Source organism: Bubalus kerabau, chromosome 10 (assembly GCF_029407905.1).
Source record: "Bubalus kerabau isolate K-KA32 ecotype Philippines breed swamp buffalo chromosome 10, PCC_UOA_SB_1v2, whole genome shotgun sequence".
NCBI classification, from domain to species: domain Eukaryota; kingdom Metazoa; phylum Chordata; class Mammalia; order Artiodactyla; family Bovidae; genus Bubalus; species Bubalus kerabau.
The window spans coordinates 16,315,833-16,339,629 of NC_073633.1; the positions used below are offsets into that span (position 1 = coordinate 16,315,833).

The 23,797-nt window shown below is 51.3% G+C and overlaps 2 protein-coding genes across 3 annotated transcripts; one reads left to right on the forward strand and one right to left on the reverse strand.

Moving 5' to 3' along the window:
- The first annotated feature begins 773 nt into the window (after nt 1-773).
- SLC51B (SLC51 subunit beta) lies at nt 774-5,607 on the forward strand. The gene is made up of 4 exons (XM_055536715.1): nt 774-896; nt 1,187-1,397; nt 2,485-2,575; nt 5,274-5,607. Exons 2-4 carry the CDS (start codon nt 1,301-1,303, stop codon nt 5,476-5,478), a joined length of 393 nt encoding a protein of 130 aa, XP_055392690.1. The 5' UTR covers nt 774-896; nt 1,187-1,300; the 3' UTR covers nt 5,479-5,607.
- A 94-nt stretch (nt 5,608-5,701) lies between these two features.
- On the reverse strand, nt 5,702-22,713 carry RASL12 (RAS like family 12). Of its 2 annotated transcripts, XR_008698824.1 has the most exons (6): nt 22,295-22,713; nt 20,084-20,140; nt 13,665-13,738; nt 12,761-12,951; nt 6,357-7,616; nt 5,702-5,827 (listed from the first exon to the last, which is right to left on the reverse strand). XR_008698824.1 is itself a non-coding variant. In XM_055536713.1 (5 exons), the coding sequence occupies exons 1-5, from the start codon at nt 22,395-22,397 to the stop codon at nt 7,241-7,243; spliced, it is 801 nt and encodes a 266-aa protein (XP_055392688.1). In that variant the 5' UTR covers nt 22,398-22,713; the 3' UTR covers nt 5,741-7,240. The 2 variants fall into 2 exon arrangements, 1 of the variants encoding a protein (XP_055392688.1); XM_055536713.1 differs by having other exon boundaries at nt 5,741-7,616.
- Nucleotides 22,714-23,797: the final 1,084 nt, after the last annotated feature.

The following is a 23,797-nucleotide window of genomic DNA, read 5'->3' on the forward strand; positions in this document are numbered from 1 at the left end:
ATCTTGTTCTAGAGTTAAAAAATGTTCTTCAAGAGACTTCCCTGGTGGTCCAGGAGTTAAGAACTCCATGCTTCCACTGCAGGGGTCACAGGTTCAATCTCTGTTTGGGTAACTAAGATCCTACATGCCCCGCAGCACAGCCCCCACCTCCCAAAAATTCTTCATATGCTACTGTGCTGCTGTGGGATGCTGGGATGCTACTGTGAATGATCTTATTTTTATTTAATTTTCCAGTTTCACTAATAATGGGAGAAATACTATTTCGAGCTTGTATACAGCAACTTCAGTGAATGCGTCTATAAGTTCTATTGTTTATTTTTCTAGGTATTAATAGATGATCTTGTCATCTGAAAATTATGAGTTTTAACTCTTTCTTATCAAGTTTTACACTTCCTTTTCTTTCCTTATAGCACTTGTTAGGACCTCTGCTGCTGCTGCTGCTAAGTCGCTTCAGTCGTATCCGATTCTGTGCGACCCCACAGACGGCAGCCCACCAGGCTCCGCCGTCCCTGGGATTCTCCAGGCAAGAATACTGGAGTGGGTTGCCACTTCCTTCTCCAATGCATGAAAGTGAAAAGTGAAAGGGAAGTCGCTCAGTCGTGTCCGACTCTTAGCGACCTCATGGACTGCAGCCTACCAGGCTCCTCTGACCTCTAGGACTATATTAAACTGTAATGGTCCAAATTTAACCAGCAGCTATCTTTGTCTGGCACTTCACCATTCTCCACTCTGGGTCCTGGGTATGTTGATATCCAAGAGAGAGACGGTGATAGGCCCAGCCTTCATCACGTGGGGGAGACAGGCACTGTGATTGGCCAGCACAGGAAAATCCGCTGCTAAGGAAACTTGGGGAAGGAGTGGGGTGGACTGCAGACGCTGGAGGGAATGCTGGGCAGGTGAGACTGGAGAGACCCTGCAAGGGTCGGTCCCACAGCCCATCAGTGGCTCAGTCCTTCCCACACCCGCGTCAGTGCTCCTCCTCACGTGTAATGAGTTTTAATAAAGATTTGAGTGGCTCCCACTTCTTTGGTCTCTGCTCAGGCCCCACCTGCTCCGGGAGTTCCAGCTATTTCAGTCCTGTAACTTTGGCCCCAGGGAGAGGCAGGGTTTGGGCCCAGGGTTTGGGCAGGGAGGGGAGAGTAAGTTGGGGTGGGATATCCATTCATGCTCCGTTCTTCGTTTCCAGGAGTCTAAAGGCCTTTGCCAAGGGTCATAACCTTAGTAGGCCAGGAGAGCAGCTGGGAGCGAAGGGGTTTGAGAACTTCCTTGTCAGAAACATATCCCAACCAGGAGCAGGGGCATGAACTACAGTGAGGAGCTAACCGGAGCCCCACCCATGACCGAGGTGCCTCTGGAGCTGCTGGAAGAAATGCTTTGGTTTTTCCGAGTAGAGGATGGTAAGCGGCGGGGATGGGTGGTGAGGGTGCGCTCTCCTAGCTGAAGCCCCCATCATGGTCCTCTCCTCCATGGCAGGCTGCACGTTTCCTCCAGGGCAAGAACTGAGGCTGAGGGTCTCACTACCCAGAGGGGCCTGGCTAAACTGCGCTCTCCTTTCCTCAGGGCTGGTCACTCATTTACTCATCTATCCTGTCATTCACAAATATTTATTAAGTTCCTTCTGTGCACCAGGGACTGTTCTCAGCATGGGGGTTACAGAAGTGGAAACACACAAAAATCTCTGCCCTCATAGAGCATTCCTTCTAGTGAAAGAGGAAAACCAGCAAATGTCTAAAATTTATAGCGTGCTGGTGAAATGAGTAATAAGGAGAAAATTTAAGCCAAGAAAGGAATAGGAAGCGTGCAGCCATGGAATGTATGTGGTCAAGGACAGCCTCGCTCAGAAGCTGATGTTTGAATAAAGGCTTGAAGGAGGCAACAGAATTAGCCATGCAGATTATGTGGGGAAAGGCATTCCTGGTAGAGGGAACAGTAGATGCAAAAGCTCTGAAGCTAGATGCTGCCTCATCTGGGTACGGTATGGACAGATCCTGATTATCCAAACTCAGATTCGCTACTTTATGTATTATCTGCAGGCAGCTTGTCAAATCTAATTTAACTGCCACCCTTTCTTCCCTCCCTTCCTCACTTCTTTCCTCCCTCCCTTGCTTCCTTCTTCCCTTTCTCCCTCCCTTCCTCACTTCCTCCCTCCCTTCCTTTCCCTTGTACTGCACTTGGCCAGCCCCTAGCAAAACTCTGAAGATGGTGAAGTTTATCCTCACTACACACCTCCTTTCCCCACTATTATTATCCCACTGCAGTGCTGTCTCCCCCAGGTAGGTGAGAACTTCTTTGGAGCAGAGATCTCTTCTCCCCCTGTCCCCTACTTTGGACCAGGAGTTCCCTGGCTCATCTTCAGCTTGGCTACTCTCTCTCTACAATATGTGGCCCACAGCAGGGGGAAGCTGATGCTGTGAGTTGGTCTGTTAGGGGCCTGAGGGGCACCCGGCCTGTCCTCAAGGCTCCATCCTGCGTGTCCCTCCTCAGCAACTCCTTGGAATAGTTCCATGTTCGTCCTGGCAGCCTTGGTGGTCATAATAAGCTTCATCCTCTTGGGAAGGAACATCCAGGCAAACAGGTGAGGAGCTGGTCTAGGGGTGGTCTCTGAAGGGTGGGGAAATCTAAAGAGGGGTCATCTAGAGACCTTGGCTGTCCACCCTTTGGGTCAACAAAATGCAGCCTGCAGGGTTTTGTTTGGTTGAGAACCCAAAGCTGCAGAAAAACTAGCAGCTGTCCCCGATGACCATTCCCTGGCCGGCAAGCAGGGCGGGGGCTGGTGTGTCTCAGAAATCAGGATCACTGGCTCTGGAGTCATACAGGCTGGGTTCAGATTCCAGTTCTGCCACTCACTAGCTGGGCAAGACACTCAGTACCTCCAGGCTGGCTTCTCCTTCTATAAATGGCAACCGTGATGGATTCTTTCCTCCTAGGATTGTGGGGAGTGCTCAGTGGGGGCTTTTGCAGAATTAGGGATGTGGTTACATGGGAAAACCTCGTGCTACTCCAAGGCCAAATGCAGGGCATGGATAGAGACCTGAGATCACTTGGGACTCCTGGGTAATTCTGACATTTTTATGACAACAATACTCTTTAACCCTGGATGAACAAACAAATCACCTGCAGAAGAATGTTAAACACAGAAATCTGTGCCTCACCTTAGAGATTCTGATGCAGAGGGTCTGCGGGGGAGGGGATCTGGGCACTGGCATTTTGTTTAACTCTCTGGATGAGTCCAGGACTAACTTTTGAAAGCTCCTTGAGGGCGGGAACTACATTTGCCTCAACTTTGCTTCCCCAAGCAACTGGCTCAGTGTCAGATTCTAGAAGTTATTCAACAAATAATTGGTTCACTCATTCCTTCATTCATTCAATAATTACTATATCCTAGTAACTAGCAGTGGGAGAAGGCAATGGCACCCCACTCCAGTACTGTTGCCCGGAAAATCCCATGGATGGAGGAGCCTGGTAGGCTGCAGTCCATGGGGTTGCTAAGAGTCAGACACGACTGAGGGATTTCACTTTCACTTTCCACTTTCATGCATTGGAGAAGGAAATGGCAACCCACTCCAGTGTTCTTGCCTGGAGAATCCCATGGACGGAGAAGCCTGGTAGGCTGCAGTCCATGGGTCTCACAGAGTCGGACACAACTGAAGTGACTTAGCAGCAGCAGTAACTTTTAAACAGTAATACTGAGAATCCCTCCTCAGATCTGTATCATGGTTTGCAATGTTGAAGGCACCTTCACATTCTCTCACTTGATCAAACCAGCCCTGTAAAGTGAGGCTGGCACAAGTTACTTAGTCCCACTGTACAGATTAAGCTCACTGAGGATCCATGGAAGGGTTGGCCAACCTCCAAGCTCTTCTTCCTATGCTGTATCTTATGTCATCTATGAATCCTCCTCATAGTTTTGCTATAAAGCCAGAAAGAAAGAACTCAGTTATTTCGTTCACATCAGTAACTAGTCATTATGAACTGCTACAGCTCAGTCATCATTCATTCCACAGAATAAGCCGAGCACTGCTGTGGGCCAGGTTCTGTGCCGAGAATGGGGACCACAGGGCTGGACAAGATAGATTCAGCCCCAGTCTTATGGAGCTGACAGTTTGGTGGGGAGACAAGTGTAGTTGAGAATGACAGGTGATGACTGTGGGATAGATAGAGGTGGGATCTAGGGCCTTGAGGGCAAAAAAGAGACGGAGGCTGAGCTGACCAAGGGACAGCATGCCCCAAGGGAGGAGCAGGAGGGCCCAGGGGGCTGTAGTGTGGACTGTGGTGGGGGGAGGAAAGGGAGGCCAAGAGGCAGCAGGGCCCAGAGTGTACATGCCCTGGGGGGTCCCTAAGGAGTTTTCAGGTTCTAGCTCATGGGCACTGGGGAGCCAGAGAAGAGCTTTGTACAGGGACATGAAAGGTTTATGTTTTAGCAAGATCAGTCTGCTAGAAAGACCCAGAGGGGTAGTGCCTCTGAGAAAGTGACTTTTCCTCTCTCAGACTGTCAGGAAGCATCCACCTCGGCAAAGTCACCTCGGAGACAAGGCAGCTGTCCTCAGGAGCAGCAGACAGTCAGATGTTCCCCTGTGACCCAAACAGATTGTCTGGGCAGTCAGCTCAAACCCTGGCAGGATCTCTCCACTAGGAGATCTAGGGGTGGGGACTTGGAGTAGAACCACCTCGGAGGGAAGATGTTTGGGTAAGTTGCTGGTAGGAAGGCTGGATCTTGGATGCCAGGTTCCAGAATGGGCAGTGGGGAGTCAGTGAAGGTACTTGAGCTGAGGACTTTGGAATCATGGCTGGTGTGTGCAGGCCGGTTTGGAGACATAAGCACCTAGAGGCAGAAGGATTAGGTAGGAATTTCCATCTAGGGATGGAGTGGAGTGAGGGTGGGGATGGGGTATAAGGACTACACTAAGCAGGATGAGACTATAGCTTGGTGAAAAGAACACAGGACTGGGAGTCAGGAGAGAAATGCATGACCCAGGCACATGCTCCTCAGGCCCCTCTGAGATATATTATGTCACTTGCAAGAGAAGCAACAGTAGCTGAGTTCACGGATGGCACTGTGGGTTTGGTAAGATGATGCATGGAGAAGTCTAAGATGTTTCTCTGCCAAAAACCTATCAAACCATTTCAGCTTTCTCCCCAGACTGTTTCCAGAACTGTGTACTGGATCTGCCCCCTCAAACTTGCTGACCCACTTGGGAGCCCCAACCACCGCTCCAACCACTAGGTGCCCCACACAGGGAACCCACAATCAATAGTGTTTTCTCTCCTCCCAGAAATCAAAAGAAGCTGCCACCGGAAAAACAAACTCCAGAAGTCCTGTACTTGGCTGAGGGCAGAAACAAAGATGACAAGAACCTGACCATCCTAACAGAGACTTTGCTCTCTGAAAAGCCAACTTTGGCCCAGGGAGAAATGGAGGCAAAATGCAGGGATGTGCCACAGGTCCGTCTTCCAGACCCACAAGAATCTGAAAGCTAGTCAGGGTGCAGGGCAGTGCCCCCGGAGTGTTCGCAGACAGAGTGAGTGAACTGCAATCAAACTAAAACCCTGTTTTGAAAAAAAACAAACAAAATCTTTTTATTAAAATGCTTCTGGATGTGGGCAGTTGGAATTGCATAGTTTGTTCAAATGGCGGTGGGCCACACAGAAGTGGCTTGGAGTGAAAGTGTGAAATCCAGAGCCAGCCTGTGGGTCAGAAAGCCTGGTCAGACTCCTCACATGGTCTTGAGGAGTTCCCAGCCTCCCTCTGACCTTGGCTTCTCCATCTGTAGAATGTGGCTGAAGCCTGGGCTGGAGCTCCTGTTTTCAATCCAAGCTCCTGGAAGGGCTGAGTAAGGAAGGGACAGGGTTCTGGGCTCAGAATTCCTTTCCCCTCCCTTCCCTCCATCTGATCCACCAGGGAAGCCCTGGACAGAGGAGCCTGGTGGGCTCCAGTCCATACAGTCACACAGAGTCGGGCACGACTGAAGTGACTTAGCATGTATACACTCCCTTCCCTCCACTGCAGCCCTCTCCTTTACCTGCTGATCTGCCGAGGGTCCATGAAAGACTTCCTCTGGGCCAGGGGCCCTGCGGTAAGCAGAGCTAGAAAACTATGAAACCCCCTGCCTCTGAGGCCTTTCTCTTACTAACCATGGGGTCCCAAAGGAGTGTCTTGATCCTGTGTATGAGCCACCATGCTGCAGTACATGCTGGGGTGGCAACCCCAGATAATTTATGCAAAATTTATGAACCCAAAATGCTGTAGGTTCTATCTTCCAAAAGGGGACTTTGAACACACAGACCCGTTGCCAAAGATCCTAGGTCCTGCCATCCCAGACTAGAGACAGAATACGCAGAACACTGTTTCTCCTTACTGGATGCCTGGTACACCCAGTGTGGGGTCCCTGGAGTCCTGGGTGATTGTCATTGGAGAAGATGACTTTGTTCTGCAGTTTTGATCAGTCACCTTGAGAAGCCTGGTCCTGAGGGTCTGTGGACAGAGTCCTTGATTTAAGGTTGGAAAATACAGGGGCCCTGCCTCCTGGAGAAATACCCCGGAGGCTCCCTGCACTGGTCAGCCTGCAGCACTTTCCCTCCACCTTCACTGAGAGGCAAAGCACTGGAAATAGCCCTTCCCCAGACAGCTTTGCTTCTCACAGGCTAAGTAGGATTTCTCAACTAGATTTTACTTGAGTAAACTGTGGGGTTTGTGGCCTGGGGGTTCTGCGAGGTCAGAAGACAAGGGGAGGGTCAGGCTCCAGCCCTGCAAAACCTGCCCCTGCCCTGCCCTGCCCATCCACCAGGAGGTGCTGGGACTTCAGGGTGGGCTGCTCTCAAGCCTCATGAAGGCCTCATGAAGCTGTCCACCCAGAGCCATCCCCTAGGGGCCACATCAGGCCTGGCTGTAGCTGGAGCAGGAAAGGGGATGATGGCACCATGACGGATGTTGCCATTTTCTTCCATTTCCGGCTGACCCCAGGTCTCCACGTTGTCACAGTGGTGTTTCCTTCAGGGTGAGGGATACAGTGGTTACCATGGAAACTAAGGCCTGGAGGGAACAGGAGCAGCATTCCTGTCTGTCCCTACGGCTCCTACAGTGATCTGGGTGTCAGGGACACTGTCTGGCGCTGGAGGAGGGGTCAGCTGTCTGCCGGACGGTGAGGGCTACTATTCCATCAGAAGGAAAGCCGGTGGTGAGAAGCCAGCCCCTGCCCGGCAGACCGCCCAGTGCCGAGCTTGGGATCCTGAGCAGGGGCCCTCAGAAGATCTTGAAGCCCTTCAGTAGCGTCAGGGTGGGTGCCTTGCGCTTGCTCTGAGCCCGGGACGACTTCACAGTGACCAGCTTGGCCTGTGCCACAGCAGGCACCTCCTTCAGGCTGGTGGTAGAAAGTGTGTTGAAGGTGCAGCTGGCCAGCCCGTGGCGGGCTGTGAGTGGGGCCTGGTGATGCACAGCTCTCTCCTCCGAGATGAAGAGCGGCCTGGCCAGGGAGTTCTTCTCCAGCTCCCGCCGCGCCTCCCGTACTGCCTCATGGAAGACGTGCTGCACATGCTCAAAGTCCAGGCAGGCAGAGACCTCGAAAAACAAGCACCCGAACCTGCCCGCCAAGGCGGCGCCCTCTGCCTGGGTGACCTGCCTGGCGAGGAAGCAGGGGGAGTCAGGGTCAGGAGCATCCGAGTCAGGCAGGCCCGGCCCTACTCCCGGCTCCTCACTTACCAGCTCCATGACCTGGAGCCATCTTCATCACTCTGAGGCTGTTTTACTCATCAGTAAAATGGGAGAATGACAGCTGCCTCTCAGGGTTGTTCAGATTAAGAAAGATGATTTGTGTCAAGGGCTGAGCACAGTCCCTGCTCAGTAAATGGCAGCTGATGTCACCTAAGCCAGAATGTCAGAACGAGGCTCAGGGAAGGGAGAAGCTGGCCCAAAGTCCCTGGCTAGACCCTGCCAGTGGCCAGAGGAAGATGGCCACTCTCAGCCCCATGTCTCCTCAGCTCATTTCCTTGGTCAGGAAATGAGCCGCCCTCAGCCCTGGGGTGTGGATTAAGCTCTGGAGAGAGGTGGTGGTTTGGTCAGAAGGATGTGACACCACGGTGTCTATAGAGGCCTGGTGGGCTATGGTCGTGACTCAGGACACCTGTGGTCGGCAGAGCTCTCAGGGCTCATGGGAACTTTTGTCTGCCTGCCCAGAGACAGCAAGGGTGACAACACAAGAGAGGGAGCAGCACCTATTCCCACTTTATCCTGTACCACCTCTCATGACGGTGGGATCAAGTATTTGCAACCACCTCTCATGAACTGTATAAAAGGTCAAAAAATTACGATACCACAAGATGAGTCCCTCAGGTCTTAAAGTGCCCAATATGCTACTGGGGAAGAGTGAAAAAGAATCACCAATATCCCCAGAATGAATGAAGTGACTGGGACAAAGCAGATATGACACTCAGTTGTGAATGTGTCTGGTGATGAAAGTAAAATCCGATGATGCAAAGAACAGTATTGTATAGGAACCTGGAATGTTAGTTAGGTCCATGAATCATGGAAAATTGGACATGGTCAAGCAGGAGATGGTAAGAATAAACATTTACATCCTAGGAATCAGCAAACTAAAACGGATGGGAATGGGCGAATTCAGATAACCATTGTATCTACTACTGTTGGCAAGAATCCCATAAAAGAAATGGAGTAGCCCTCATCATCAACAAAAGAGTCTGAAATACAGTACTTGGGTGCAACCTCAAAAATGACAGAATGGTCTCAGTTCATTTCAAGGCAAGCCATTCAACATCACAATAATCCAAGTCTATGCCCCTACCACCTATGCCGAAGAAGCTGAAGTTGATCATTTCTATGAAGACCTAGAAGACCTCCTTGAACTAACACCTAAAAAATATGTTTTATTCATCATCAGGGATTGGAATGCAAAACTAGGTAGTCAAGATATACCTGGAGTAACAGGCAAGTTTGGCCTTGGAGAACAAAATGAAGCAGGGCAAAGGCTAACTGAATTCTGCCCAAGAGAATGCATCAGTCATAGCAAATACTTTTTCAACAACACAAGAGATGACTTTACACATGAACATCACCAAATGGTCAATACCAAAATCAAATCAATTATATTCTTTGTAGCCGAAGATGGGGAAGCTGTATACAGTCAGCAAAAAACAAGACCTGGAGCTAACTGGCTCAGATCACCAGCTTCTTATAGCAAACTTCAGGCTTAAACTAAGAAAACTGGGAAAAACACTAGGCCAGCCAGATATGACTTAAATCAAATCCTATATCAATCTGCAGTAGAGGTAACGAACAGATTCAAGGGACTAGATCTAGATAACAGTGTGCCTGAAGAACTATGGACAGAGGTCCGTAATATTGTACAGGCAGCAGTGAACAAAACCATCCCAAAGAAAAAGAAAAGCAAGAAGGCAAAGTGATTATCTGAGGAGGCTTTAGGAATAGCGGAAGAACGAAGAGAAGCAAAAAGCAAGGGAAAGAGGTACATCCAATTAAACTCAGAGTTTCAAAGAATAGCTAGAAGGGACAAGAAGGCTTTCTTCAATGAACAGTGTTTAACAATTGAAGAAAACAACAAAAGGGGAAAGATGAGAGATCTCTACAGGAAAATTGGAAACATCAAGGGAGTTTTCTGCCCAAAGAATCAAGATAGGAGAGGGAAACATCAACAGCCTCAGATATGCAGATGATACCACTCTAACGGCAGAGGAACTAAAGAGCCTCTTGATGAGGGTGAAGGAGGACAGTGAAAGAGCCGGCTTAAGATTAATATTAAAAACACTAAGATCATGGCATCTGCCCCCATTGCTGCTGCTGCTGCTGCTGCTGCTAAGTCGCTTCAGTCTTGTCTGACTCTGTGTGACCACATAGACAGCAGCCCACCAGGCTCCGCCGTCCCTGGGATTCTCCAGGCAAGAACACTGGAGTGGGTTGCCATTTGCTTCTCCAATGCATGAAAGTGAAAAGTGAAAGTGAAGTTGCTCAGTCGTCTCCGACTCTTAGTGACCCCATGGACTGCAGCCCACCAGGCTCCTCCGTCCATGGGATTTTCCAGGCAAGAGTACAGGAGTGGGGTGCCATCTGCCCCCATTACTGCATGGCAAATAAAAGGGGAAAAGGTTAAAGTAGTGACAGATTTCCTCCTCTTGGGCTCCAAAATCACTGTGGATGGTGACTGCAGCCATGAAATCAGATGACTGCTTCTTGGCAGGAAAGCTATGACAAACCTAGACAGTATGTTGAAAAGCAGGGACATTACTCTGCCAACAAAGGTCCGATAGGTCTTTTATCAAGGCTATGGTCTTCCCAGTGGTCACATACAGTTTTGAGAGCTGCACCGTAAAGAAAGAACACCAAAGAATTGATGCCTTCAAACTGTGGGGCTGGAGAAGACTCCTGAAAGTCCCGTGGACAGCAAGGAGATCAAACCAGTCAATCTTAAGGGAGATCAACCCTGAATATTCACTGGAAAGACTGATGCTGAAGCTCCAGTATTTTGGTTATCTGCTGTGAAGAGACAACTCATTGGAAAAGTCCCTGATACTGGGAAAGAATGAGGGCAGAAGAAGGTTTCAGAGGATGAGATGGCTGGACGGCATCACCGATGCAATGAACATGAACTTGGGCAAACTCCAGGAGATGGTGAGGGACAGGGAGGCCTGGCATGCTGCAGTTCATGGGGTCTCAAAGAGTCAGACACAACTGGATGACTGAACAACAACTCATAACGATGGAATCAAGTATTTGTAACCACCTCTCTTGATGGTGGGATCAAGTATTTGTAACTTTTAGGAAGGTCCTGAAAGCATGGACATCAGATGAGAGAAAAATACTGGCCCTTTGGTAGACCAGATGTCCAGAAGAGATGCAGTGGGGGCAGCCCCAAAGGGCTGGAGATCAAGGTTTCAATGACTGAATCCCACTGCTGAGCAGCCTCACCCACCATCCATGAGGACACAGCCTGTGAGGTTAGAGGAGACCCCAGGGCAAGTATGGAGGGAAAAGATTTCTGAGCCAAGGGTAATCTAGCAGAAGCAAGGGCTAGGAGCAGGTTAGCCCATCAGACGGGGAGAGTGTCTAGGACAAAAAGGGTCGGGGCAGAGCACAGAATCCATTCCCCACCCAAGGCTGGTGTCCTGTCAGTTCAGTTTCCTGAGGAGCTCCTTTTGAAAGAATACTTGGTATTACATGCATCTGTGCTGAACTTGAATCTGAAACTTTGTCATTGTGGGGCTTGAATAATGAGCTTTCAGAAACGACGACCCCATGTGCCCATGCAGGTGTGTGAATGGCTGACCCGGCATGTAACATTATTACCCTTTTTGCTTATTTTGGCATAGTCTAGCAAAAATGGCATCAGTGGTTTGGGAACCACTGCCCTAACCCACATTTTACCCTTCAGCTGCAAGACAATCATGGGAGACACTGGCCACTGCTCAGCAAAGTTAGATTGACTGTGCCTGTCAAATCCTGACCTACCAACCTCGGGACTCAACCAAAGAAGGAAATGGGGATAAATCATCATGACTCCTTCTTAGGGAACTGATGCTGCTTTGCTCTTTGCTCCCAAACCACTTTCAGACAATCCCCTGGGCAAATATTGGGACCAAAATGGTGGCCTAGTTTTTTCCTTCATATTTAAAACTGGTTTATTCTCAATCCAATCTTCTGATTCCTCCTCTAGGTTCTGGGGGCTCTTTGACTCCACAAAGACTACCTTTTGGCTTTAAGTTCACACAACTTCCCTCATTCCCTGAGATGGAATTTGTCTGGATGTGAGGGCATGCCTGCCTTTGAAGGCTCCTCCTGTGAATCTCTTTCATGAGACCACATCTCTTTTCCCCACTGCCCATCAGCTCTGGTCTATATCAAGCATCCCCTCCTGTCTAACACCAGTCAATGGGCCTTTGGCATCTGGGAAGCAGGGGTGACTGGCCTTGAGGAGGGATGGGTGGAGGAAGGCTGCCCCACCTCCCAGGTAGACCGGCCACAAGGGATGGACATCTGTGCTGGAGAGGGCCAATGGGGCACTCATCAGGTGAAGGCGTTATAGTCTCAAACACCTCAGGGGCCAGGCAGGCAACTTGAATGTGTGGGGAGCGATAAGCCATGGGGACTATGAGGCCTGTGGTCAGCTGGAGGGAGCACACCCCACCCTAAAGCATTCCAGTTCCAGGTCTTTTAAAACACTGTGCCGGCCAAACAAAATATGACTGCAGTACTCAGTGGTCATCTGCCCCCTGGCCCAGTCTGTGGCCTTTGATTGAAGTCCAGCCCTTTCTAAGAGACTCCTGCCCTCGGCACAGCCAACGGTTGGAGTGAGCCTGGGGACCTCACTTGGGGTAGGCAAGACCTGGCTGAACCAGAGCAGACTGGCCTGACTCAGGCTGCCTATCAGAGCCTCTCTCTCCAGAACTGGAATTGGGCCCTGGATGACCAGCCAGCTGCAGGGTGTGGAAACAGAAGGTCATATAGTCCCAGGCAAGAAAGGGTGAAGCCAAGAGAAACCTCAGAGGCCCAGGAAGATGGAAGGAGTGGCCTCTCTTCTGACCTTCAGGGTCCAGCCCCTGTGCAGCCTGGATGCCTTTCCCTTACTGCCCGGCACTGCCTGGAAGACCTGCCCACCCTGTACCCTTACGACACACCCCCTCCCTTCCACCTACATCGGAGGGGATCACTCTTCTTAGCAGCCAAATAATCCCCGAAGATGACACCGCCTGGATGAAGAAAGCGAGCTCCAGGCTGTGGGACAAAGTGCGTGCTCACCTGTACTGGGCCATGTCCAGCTTGTTGCCCAGCAGCAGAGCCGGGAAGCTGCGTTGCGTCTCCTTTGCGTGCAAAGCTAGCAGCTCCAGGTAGCTGCTGCTGCCCTCAAAGCTCTGGCGGCTGTCGACGCTGTACACCACCAGGAAGGCGTGGGCCCAGTTCAGGTAGCGCTCACAGTTCCTGGGGGTGTCCTGGGACAAAGCAGGCAGCCTCAGTCAGGGGCAGAACAGACGGGGGTAAAGGACTTCACCTGAAGCTGCCTCTCCCCGCCTCCCTGCTCCCTGGGTCTTTGTACATTGTTCCCCAACAGGGCCCTTTTCAAAGGGGCACTTGAGTGTGGATTTGGCTTGATGTGAAAGGAGACATTGTCTCTGAGCCTCACTCCCACCACCCAACCACAGACTGGGAGACCTTGGCCTCTGGGGCATAGAGCCAAGATTCTGGCATGGCCCCTACTGAGACCTGGCTGTGCCTGGGCACTGCTGATCTGGGGTCAGGTTCATGGTGCCCCTTTAGCTTCTGAGAAGAACTGGCATTGGGCCTTGGTAGGGGGTGGTGAGAACATAGGAAGATGTATGTACTGGGTGGGGAGTGGGAGTTGGGGTCAGAGGGGCATCTGTAAACACATGTGTGCACCTGTGAACACAGGCACCAAACCCCGGAGCACAGGATCTCAGAACTGACACCGGTAATCATCAGTTCTCCCCAGGCCCTGTCCTATCCCTTCTCATTTGGCAAATCGATGGATTCAGGCCCAGAGAGGTCAGCACCTCAGGAACACACAACAGATTGGGGCTGAAAAGGTTTACAGATTCCCATCCGAGGCCCCCACTCTGGAAGCAGGACTCCTCCAGAGGCTGCACAGATTCTCTGCTCCTCAAGGGTAACAGGGGGGTAATGTTACCAGGTCTGCAGTGTCCATGACCCTCAGGTGGACAGGCTGGTGGTCCACGGTCTCCTCGGAGCTGTAGGTGTCCTCTGTAACAGACGGTCAGCCCAGTCAGAGGCAGGCCGGCCACTCCAGGGTGAGCTAAGTTTGACTCCCAGCTTGCCTTTCTGCTAGACCCTGTGCACCCCTGGGGGGCTGGCTCTGGGGCTGGCTGAGCTGGGACCACAGGAGAAGACCTTGGCTCTCACCCACATAGAGGACATGGGCAGAACCTCCCACCAAGGAGATGCTGCTGCACCTGTCAGGGCTCAGAGCATCAGAGGTCACTCACAGAACATGCCACAGAGGACAGGACTGTGTGCTGGGCCCACCCACCATGCCTGCAGAAGGAGGTATGCAGCTCCTAGGCCCAGTGAGCAGCAGAGGCCTCAGGAACTACACTGCTAGCCCCTTCCTCCTGATCCCCAAGCTTCTCCACCCTCTTCTCCTAGCACAGCACCTCGCCCACAGGAAGCCCCTCAAGGATGGTCAGGACAATCCTCTTGCACTCAGTAGGGGAAGGGACATGAAAGGAGAAACACACAACCTGATTGAGGCTGGGGAGTCAGATCTTGTTTAGAAGTTCCAAGGAAGTTTTACACATGATCTTTGTCAAAATAAATGCAGAGGAATCTAGCAGAGTTGAAAGTTTTAGGTTGGAGATATGGAAATCAAACCCAGTGTCAGCTACTTTTAAGCTGTGTGGCTTGGCCAAGTCTTTTCAACATTTTGAGGCTCTGTTTTCTAATTTTAAAATAAGGATAACGTGGGACTTCCCTGGTAGTCCAGTGGCTAGGGGGCCTGGGTTTGACCCTTGGTCAGGAAACTAGATCCCACATGCCACATCTAACACCTGGCTCAGCCAAATAAAAAAATTTTAAAGTAAATAGGGATAACATGACGGAGAAGGTGATGGCACCCCACTCCAGTACTCTTGCCTAGAGAATCCCATGGACAGAGGAGCCTGGTGGGCTGCAGTTCATGGGGTCGCGAAGAGTCGGACACGACTAAGCGACTTCCCTTTCACTTTTCACTTTCATGCATTGGAGAAGGAAATGGCAACCCACTCCAGTGTTCTTGCCTGGAGAATCCCAGGGACTGGGGAGCCTGGTGGGCTGCCGTCTATGGGGTCACAGAGTCGGACACGACTGAAGTGACTTAGCAGCAGCAGCAGCAGGGATAACATGATAACAATGGCTAACAGTTTTCAAGTTTTAACTCTGTGTCAGGCACTGTGCTAAAGGCTTGTCCCTACGCCATCTCAAAGGGCTGTGGGAGGATTGGATGGGGCCCTAGGCACATACCTGGCCCTCCACAAATGCCTGGGAAAGGACGCTGGGGACATGATGCTCCAAAGTTTCCAGGGTAGGTTCACATTCCTAGGTGATTTTTTTTTTAACTTTTTATTTTGAAATAATTTTTGACTCATGTAGAAGTTGCAAAACAGTACACAGAGTTAGTGTTAGCCCCTTACATAACCATAGTACAAGGATCAAAACTAGGAAACTGACTTTGATGCCATACTATGAGCTGAACCGCTGATTCTTATTTGGATTTCAAATTAGTTTTTATTTATTTTTTTTCAAAGTTCTCATAACCTCAAACCTGAGAAAGAGTCAAGTGGCCAGACCTGCAAAGAGGACCTCACTGTCACAGGCAATTGCTCTCCCCACCCCCAAATTTCCCCTGTGCCACTGGCCCACATGTGGGGTGCACTTGGCCGTCACCTTTCCCTGGGGGTGCCCTGGGCCCCCAGATAACCCCAAAGAAGAACCCTCTGGGCAGAACTGGGGTCCTCTCTGCCTTGCTGGCAGAATCCACTGTGAGAATAGTTCCCCCCCAACTCTGGCGGAATTCACAAACACTTCTCTCTGAGGGTCACTGGCAGACAAGCCAGGCCTGGACACACGCCAGGCCCACTAGCAGCCAGCAGAAATCGCAGACAGCTCCCATCCCCAGCCTGCTGTGGGGACTTGGATAAATAGCTGCTCTTATTCAAAGACAAAAAAAAAAAAAATCTAATGGAAAATATGCCCCAAATGTTTAACTATATTTGGTGCAAGAAGAGTGGATGCCTACGTCTCGTTCAGATTTGTCTTTATTTTCCTGCCAGAGTTGTCTGATGCGTGCCTTTTAGGTGCTTCCCAAGTCCTGGGCCCAAGGAGGCACCGTTGCTGTGCCCAGCCTGGGGGGAAATATTAGCCCAGGCTTGGTCTACTGTAGCCCCGTACAACACGATAGCCTTCTGAGATTCCTGTTAGCTCTGCTGAAGAGAGATGACAAGGAGCTGAGACCCAGAGGAGAGAACTTGGTCACAGGCACACAGCACCCTACCAGTAAGAACGTGAACTCAGGGCTCCACAGTGAGACCCTCTCACACCCTCTGTTAAGTGGACCCGCCAGTCCTCCAGCTCTGACTGGGCAGAGCAGAAGCTGCCCATCCAACAGCAACTGTGGAACATACGTGGGGGAGTGCAGAAGGCTCAGAGGTCATGAGATCATCTCACCCAGCTCCCTCGCTCCCTTGCAAGTGAGGTGACTCCAGGGGCTGGGGGTGCGGTAGGGGCTCCTTTTCAAGATGTAGTCACGTCCTGCCTTCCTGTCACAAATTCCCTGCCCTCGGGACATTCTGGAGTCCCTTAATAAATAGGGGCTTCAGAACTCCTAGGGTTCCCCAGGTGGCAGTAGTGGTAAAGAACCTGCCTGCCACTGCAGGAGAAATAAGCCACATAAGCGACGCGGCTTCAATCCCTGAGTCGGGAAGATTCCCCTGGAGAAGGAAATGGCAATCCACCCCAGTGTTCTTGCCTGGAGAATCCCATGGATAGAGGAGCCTGGTGAGCTACAGTCCAAGGGGTCACAGAGTCCGACACGGCTGAAGTGACTGAGCACACAGCACAACTCCTAGTTCTATATGAACTTCTGAGGACTTTAATGCTGAGAGAAGTTTCTTTCCCCCAAGTGTTTTTCTCTCATTTACACTAATAATTTTTAAAGCACCACCAAAGGAGCTCTTGTCAGAGTATGTATAGGATGATGCTTCCGAAATGGTACCTGTATCCTTGTTGGAGCAGGTTGAGGAGGAAGAGAGGTAAGAAGCTGTCATTCTGCCCTAAGCGGACCAGCCAAGATTCCCCCAGTCCCTCTGTGAGAAGAGGGTGTTCTGGAGACCCTGCTCCCTTCCTGGAGTGCTCAGCACACGCACACAGGCACTGAATCTCTTGGTTCCAGTAGCTCCCAACCCATAACAAGGCACAGCTCACACACAGAACACAGGCTATTAGTCCTATTACAAGGCACAACTTATTATTATTAGTCCCATAACAAGGCACAACTCACACACAGAGCACAGTCTATTAGTCCTATCTTCCAGATGGGGAAACTGAGGCTCAGAGCTCCCACAGGCTTCTGACTTCAGGCCCTCGATAGCATACCACTCATGCATGCTCAGTCTGGACTGTAGCCTGCCAGGTTCCTCTGTCCATGGGGATTCTCTAGGCAAGGATACTGGAGTGGGTTGCCATGTCCTCCTCCAGGGGATCTTCCCAACCCAGGAATCAAACCCATATCTCTTTACATACTGAGCCACCTGGGAAGTCCTCAATAGCATAAGGCTACCCTTAATGGAGGACAACTGGAGCGGTGTCTTATCTTCCTTCATACCTGAAGTTCTCCATGGTCTTAGGCAAAACACTGAGCCCTCTCTGCCTCAGTTTCTTTACCTGTAAAATGGGGATAATAATAGGAGGTCTGGACTTCTCTGGTGGCTCAAATGATAAAGAATCTGCCTGCAAAGCGGGAGACCTAGTTTGATCCCTGGGTCAGGAAGATCCCCTGAAGAAGGGAATGACAACCCACTCCAGTATTCTTGCCTGAAGAATCCCACGGACAGAGGAGCCTGGTAGGCTGCAGTCCATGGGGTCGCTAAGAGTCAGACATGACTGAACGACTTCACTTTGACTTTTCACTTTCATGCATTGGAGAAGGAAATGGCAACCCACTCCAGTGTTCTTGCCTGGAGAATCCCAGAGACCGGCTGGGGGGGTTGGGGGGGCGCCTGGTGGGCTGCCATCTATGGGGTCGCACAGAGTCGGACACGACTGAAGTGACTTAGCAGCAGCAGCATGTTGTGCACTCCAGGCTGGAAACAGGAATGAACAACACAGGTGTCCGCCCCCAAAAGGCTTCTTTGGGCTCAAGCTCTTAGAAGTGAAGTGACGTGAAGTGACGTTGCTCAGTCGTGTCCGACGTTGCGATCCCTACCAGGCTCCTCCCTCCTTGGGATTCTCCAGGCAAGAGTACTGGAGTGGGTTGCCATTTCCTTCTCCAGGGGATGAAAGGGTGGTTTTACATCTCCACATGGCTACCTCTCCCTTAGATGCTCAGACCTTTCTGCACAGAAGAGGATCTGGTCAGAGAGTCCCCGCTGTTGCTGGAACCAGCCATGGGATAGTGGTTGGAATGTTTAGACAGTGGACAGGCTCCCCAAGGAGCAGCGCTGGCCTCCCAATGGCTGACAGGAGAGCGTCCGGCCGTCTCTCCAGCTCAGAAGCTCTGAGGGCGGGGTGAGAGACCAAAGGCTGAGGTGACTAACCACTGCGCAGCTGCCGCCCCCTCAGCTGTCTAACTTCAAATTCCTCCACCCGCTCAGAACTCCAAAATTGCTCAATCAGGAGGCTCAAACTACCACTGTACTAGGCGCCCCTGGTGGGACCCTGCCTGAAGTGTATGAATTAGGGGACAGGAAGGAGAGACACTGGAGGTGGGTTGTCAAATAAAATACAAGATGACCAGTTAAATTTGAATTTCAGATAAACAGCTAATAGTTATAAGTATGCCCCATACTTATATTGAGGCAGGCAGAATCTGTCTTCTGAGGCACTGTCCTTGGGGATCTCCATTTTTCCTTCCCAGACATCCCTGCTGTGTGACTTTTCTCCCTCCCACTCCCCTCAGTGACCAACTTCAAGTCTGGCCTCTCCCAACACCATTCCCTGCCACCCCTTAGGGACTGGCAGCGAGTTGCCTGCCCTGCACTCCTGACTTAGCCAGGGACCCCTTTTGCTTTCTCTGTTTGATACCCAAGGGTTTTGTGTAAGATCTCCTTGGAAGAAGAGATTCTGCTGATTAAGGAATAAATTCTAAAAGCCATTGGACCAAATAGCCATGACGCCCCCTTCCTGGTCTGACACTGGGATTCAATATCCCAGCCTGGACTGAAGGGCTGATGGACACCTAGGGGCTAAAGAGCTCTTTCCTTTTGGTGTCACAGGGACATTCCATCAAAGGCCTGCTGTGGGTGCTGCTTCACTGTGGGACCCCAAGTGTCCTCCCAGAGCCTTGGATTTCCTCAGAGGGCCTTTGGGGGTTCCACAAAAGCTTATTCAATTCTCATGAATGGGGAAAATAATCTAAGACTGCAGTCCCCATTTCCAAAAAGCAGAGAGCACCCAGACATCCCATTTATCTCCGTGGAAAGTTGACCATAAGAAATGCTATAAATGTGAGCTTTAAATTATGTTTATACTAATAAAATTCTGTATTTATTTAGATATTGGGGCTCCATTAAGCAGTTATTTGAGGAAAGCATTCTGCTGCTAAAATTAATTTTCAGAAACACTGATTTGATTAACTTGGGCGAATCTCAGCCACCACAGATGGGAAGCCATCTGAGAAGGAAGAAGGAAGGAGAAGAAAATATGCATTTAGTGTCTCCTGTGGGTCAAGCCTTAGGCTAGATCTTTTACATATGTTATTTCTTTAATCCTCACAGTAATTCTCTGAGATAGCTATTTTTATGCCCATTTTACAGAGAAGGAAACAAAAGTTCAGAGAGGTTAGGTGACTGCTTCAAAGGTGCACAGCCAGTAAGTGACAGAGCCAGGATTCAAACTCAGTTCTGACTGACACCAGGGCATCCCTTTTCCCAATATACCATGAGAGAGCCACCAAACAAGACTAGTTTTCTTGCGTGGTTAAAAAACTGGTTTAGAACCCAGTATCACTAGGGAATTTTCCAAATGTCCAGCTTTTCTGGAAAAGTACACTGAATGACGATCTGGAAGAATAACACTTCATGGAGGTGCATGTTCTGCAATGTTTGATTTTTTTTTTTTTCAAGTCTCATCATACCTAATATTTTAGGGCAAATCAACTTCTCTCAGTTCTCTTAATTGGGCTAACCCCCAAGCTATCTGGGGTGTGCTGTGGAAGGGTACATTTCTGGAACCTAAAATATTTTGCCCATGGCCTGGGTTATGCTGATGGCTCCTCCCCTTGGCCCCCAGATGCGTGGTTCTGGTCAGGCCTGGACCTACCACAGTGTATGTGGGTGTGCAGGGGAGAGTCCAATGGGTCACAGCCAGAGGAACGGGGAGGAGTAGGTGGGTCCTTACCCAAGTTGGGGTCATATTCGCTGATAAACCTCCTGGTCAGAAACTTCACGGTCAGGGCTGCAAGAAGTAGAAAGAAGTTGGCTTAGTATCCCCATTGTGTCTGGCTGCTGAACACTGGAGGCTGCTCCTCTCATTTTAGAGAAGACTTTTCTAGGTGCTGTAACCCCTTTGCTCTCTGGGGGAATGTGGCTGGGGAGCTGGTTTGAGAGGCTCAGATGAAACCAGAAATATGGGGAACACGTCCTTCCCAGTTGCATTTGGGGGGGAGACAGCAATTAAAGAAATGAGAGGCAAGTCTAAGGGGTGTTTGTATTTATGAAGACCCTAATTAAGGGGTCTGGACTCATGCAATCAGTTACCATAGGGTCAGCCTAGTGAGACTGAAACTGAAGAGAGACATCCCCTTCAGAGATGAGGCACAGAGATTCTGAAGTATGGGGGCATTTAGCCCAATCTTGGCTATAAGCCAAAGAGAGAGTACAAATTGAGCTGATCAGTGGGTAATCTCTGGGAGGGGTATGAAGCCTCTGAGTCCCAAGTAAACACACTCTAGTCCTTAGTCCTCAAGTCTCGCCTTTAAGGCCTCCACACTAATCATGCAAGTCTCACAGAATGTAAAACCCAGGGAAGTTGTCTCCAGGTGGAATGCATTCACAAGACTAATTTTGTTCAGAACTTTAGCCACCTGGACTTCCCTGGTGGCTCAGATGGTAAAGTGTCTGCCTACAATGCGGGAGACCCAGGTTCAAACCCTGGGTCAAGAAGATCTCCTGGAGAAGGAAATGCCAACCCACTTCAGTATTCTTGCCTGGAAAATCCCATGGAGGGAGGAGCCTGGTAGGCTACAGTCCATGGGGTTGCAAAGAGTTGGACACGACTAAGCAATTTCACTTTAGCCACGTAAAGCCAAGGGCCAGCCCACTACTATACTGGACTCTTAAAAAGAAGCACAATATTTTAAAGAAAATCCTTAAAATTCTATCCCAGGATTCCTAACAGTGTCAGTTTGCAAACTAATTATCCAGGGAACACATATTTTAACATTTAAATTCCTTCATTCATGTAGTCATTGGCTAATGTACCAGTGACTGAGCTGCGGATAACAGTTTGATTTTCTAAGGGACGAGGGAAGTCTTTTCTGTAGGACAGCATGATTCAGAATCCCCACTCTGAGTCAGGGGGCTGGCTTTAAAAGTGGAAAGGAGGCCCCCCTGACTCTCAAAGAAGGAAACTCATAGCGGAGTCCATGATGGCCATTCACGAATGGCTGTAACTGGAAAACAGCCAGTGGAGGAGCCCCCTCGGCCCTCCCACCTTCAGCTGCCTGGGACTGAGAGTGGCTAAGGCAAAGATCCTTTTTCTGGATCTTTGCCTACGGTGACACCCCCACCACCTGAGCTCCAGCTGGGTGATAGCTACCAGAAGTGATGAAGACTGTTCAGTGTTGCTAGAAATGGCCTAAGTAGAAATCCAAGAGCTTTGCTCATCAACGCCATCGTCCCGAGGGAATCCCTGGATCCAACCGGGGCTGACCCCGGCAGGCTCAGTCCAAGGCACCTGAGATTACAGTCCAACGTGTTTCCAGAAAGTCAGGAGAAGGGTCTGGCTTGAAACAAATACATTTGAAAAGAATTCACACTTTGTTCCAGAATTCTAGGGCACTGAGGTGGGGAGTGGGGAGTGGCACTCTACCCCTGGGAAATCCCCAAAGTCAGTATCACCTCCCTTCAGGGGTCTGGGGCCCCTTCACCCCTGCGACTAAGCTAATAGGGGCACGGGGCTGGGAATCAGTGGCTCACAGATCCCTTTGGGGCCAGTCACCAGGGCTGTGGGCTGGCGGGGAGGAGGAGATACAGGGTGGTACAGGGCACGGAGGAGACCAGCAGGGGACCGGAGACACGAGAGGAGACAGCTGGGATCACAGACAAGGAGGACACACAGTGGGGAGACACAGAGGGACAGACAGGCCGGGCACCCAAGACAGCTGAGACACGGAGGAGCTGAAAACAAAATAAGAGGGAGAACCAAGCAACAGAGAAACTGAGGCAAAGAGGAAAATCACGGGGTCTCAGCCAGCTCACCTGGGCGCAGAAAGCCCCTAAAGACAGTGGGAGACCCTGCCTGCACACCCCGAGCTCCCGCTTCTCTCCACCGCTCCCCGTGTCTCCCGTACCCCCCGAACCCCTTCCCTTCCGCCCGCACCCCACTCACCGGACTTGCCCGCCCCGCGGCGCCCCAGGATGGCCAAGTTGACCTCGAGGGGCGCGCTCTGCGGCCCGCCGCCCGCGCGGGGCTTCCCGAACACCGAGGCCATGGCGACGCTGCGGAGAGAGACGCGGGTCCCGCCTCAGGGCCCCGAGCAGCGTGCCAGCCCGTCGGGGCCTCGGGAGCGAGTGGCGGGCCCCCTGGCACTCGCGGACCCGGCGGCGTCGGCGTCCGCTTCCCGGGCCCGGCGCCCAGCGGGCGGCGTTCCCGCGGCCCCGCCAGACCCGGCGGGGAGGAGGGGCCAGGGCGGGGGGTGCCGGCGGGCGGGGCCGCCTTGAGTGCCGCCGACTCCTTGTAAGGGCCGAGGAGACCCCTGCGGGGCGCGCTCACCCAGCTCCCCGCCTGCCGCGCGCCCCACGGCTGCGCTGGGCCTCGAAGGTTAGGAGCCGTCACCGCCCGCAGCGCCCCCCAGGACCCGACGGGAAAGGGCAAGGACCAGAGAGAGGGAGGAACGGGGTATAGGGACTGGGGGAAAGGATGTTTCCAGCCTGGTCTGAATCTCCAGTCAGTCCTTTCCCATCAGCAAGAAGATCCACCCCTCCCTTTGTCTAACCCATCGGCCCCGCCGCCTCCTCCAGGAAGCCTACCGGGTTCAACTCCAAGCCATGTGCTTTCTCTGGATCGCAAGCCCCCTCAGCCTTTGCGCTCAACTTCCCCAACCACATTACCCTCCCCTTCGATGTGGGACCTGCAGAACCCATAAAGGACCCTGGCTTCTGGGAAGGGGGCGAGGGAAGATCTCCTTACTAAGATTTCATGGCCAACCTGGGCCCAGCTTCAAGAAACCTAACCCAACCGGGATTACGGTTTTCTTCCTGATGGGAGCTTATGAGTGGCCTAGCATGCAAAAGGGGCATTTATTTGTTCTAACACCTGGCACTCCCTCTTGCTTATGATTCTGGGACTGATGAATGAACCTGGCAGGGATCACCTGTCATTGCCCTGGAAACCCAGGGGAAAATCTGGACCTGCTGGAGAAAGGGCAAAGGACCAACATGAGGAATCTGGACATTTAGGATCTAGTGCCAGATCTTAAATGGGTGACCTTAGGCAAGTCATCTCACTTCTTTGGGCTTTGGTGACCCCATCTATGGGCTTCTCTGGTAGCTTAGTGGTAAAGAATCCGCCCACCATGCTGGAGTCTCAGGAGACGCAGGTTAGATCCCTGGGTTGGAAGATTCCCTGGGGGAGTGCATGGCAACCCACTCCAGTAGTCTTGCCTGGAGAATCTCAAGGACAGAGGAGCCTGGTGGGCTACAGTCCATAGGGTTGAAAAGAATCAGACACGACCTAAGTGACTCACACTCACACACACACACACACACGCACACGCACACGTGCACACACATTCCCATCTATAATGCTAAAGGAAGGGGGAAATGAATCCAAAATTCCATGAGTGGTTCAGGCCCAATGGAGAGTGACAAAAATCAACCCTGGCTTCCAGGT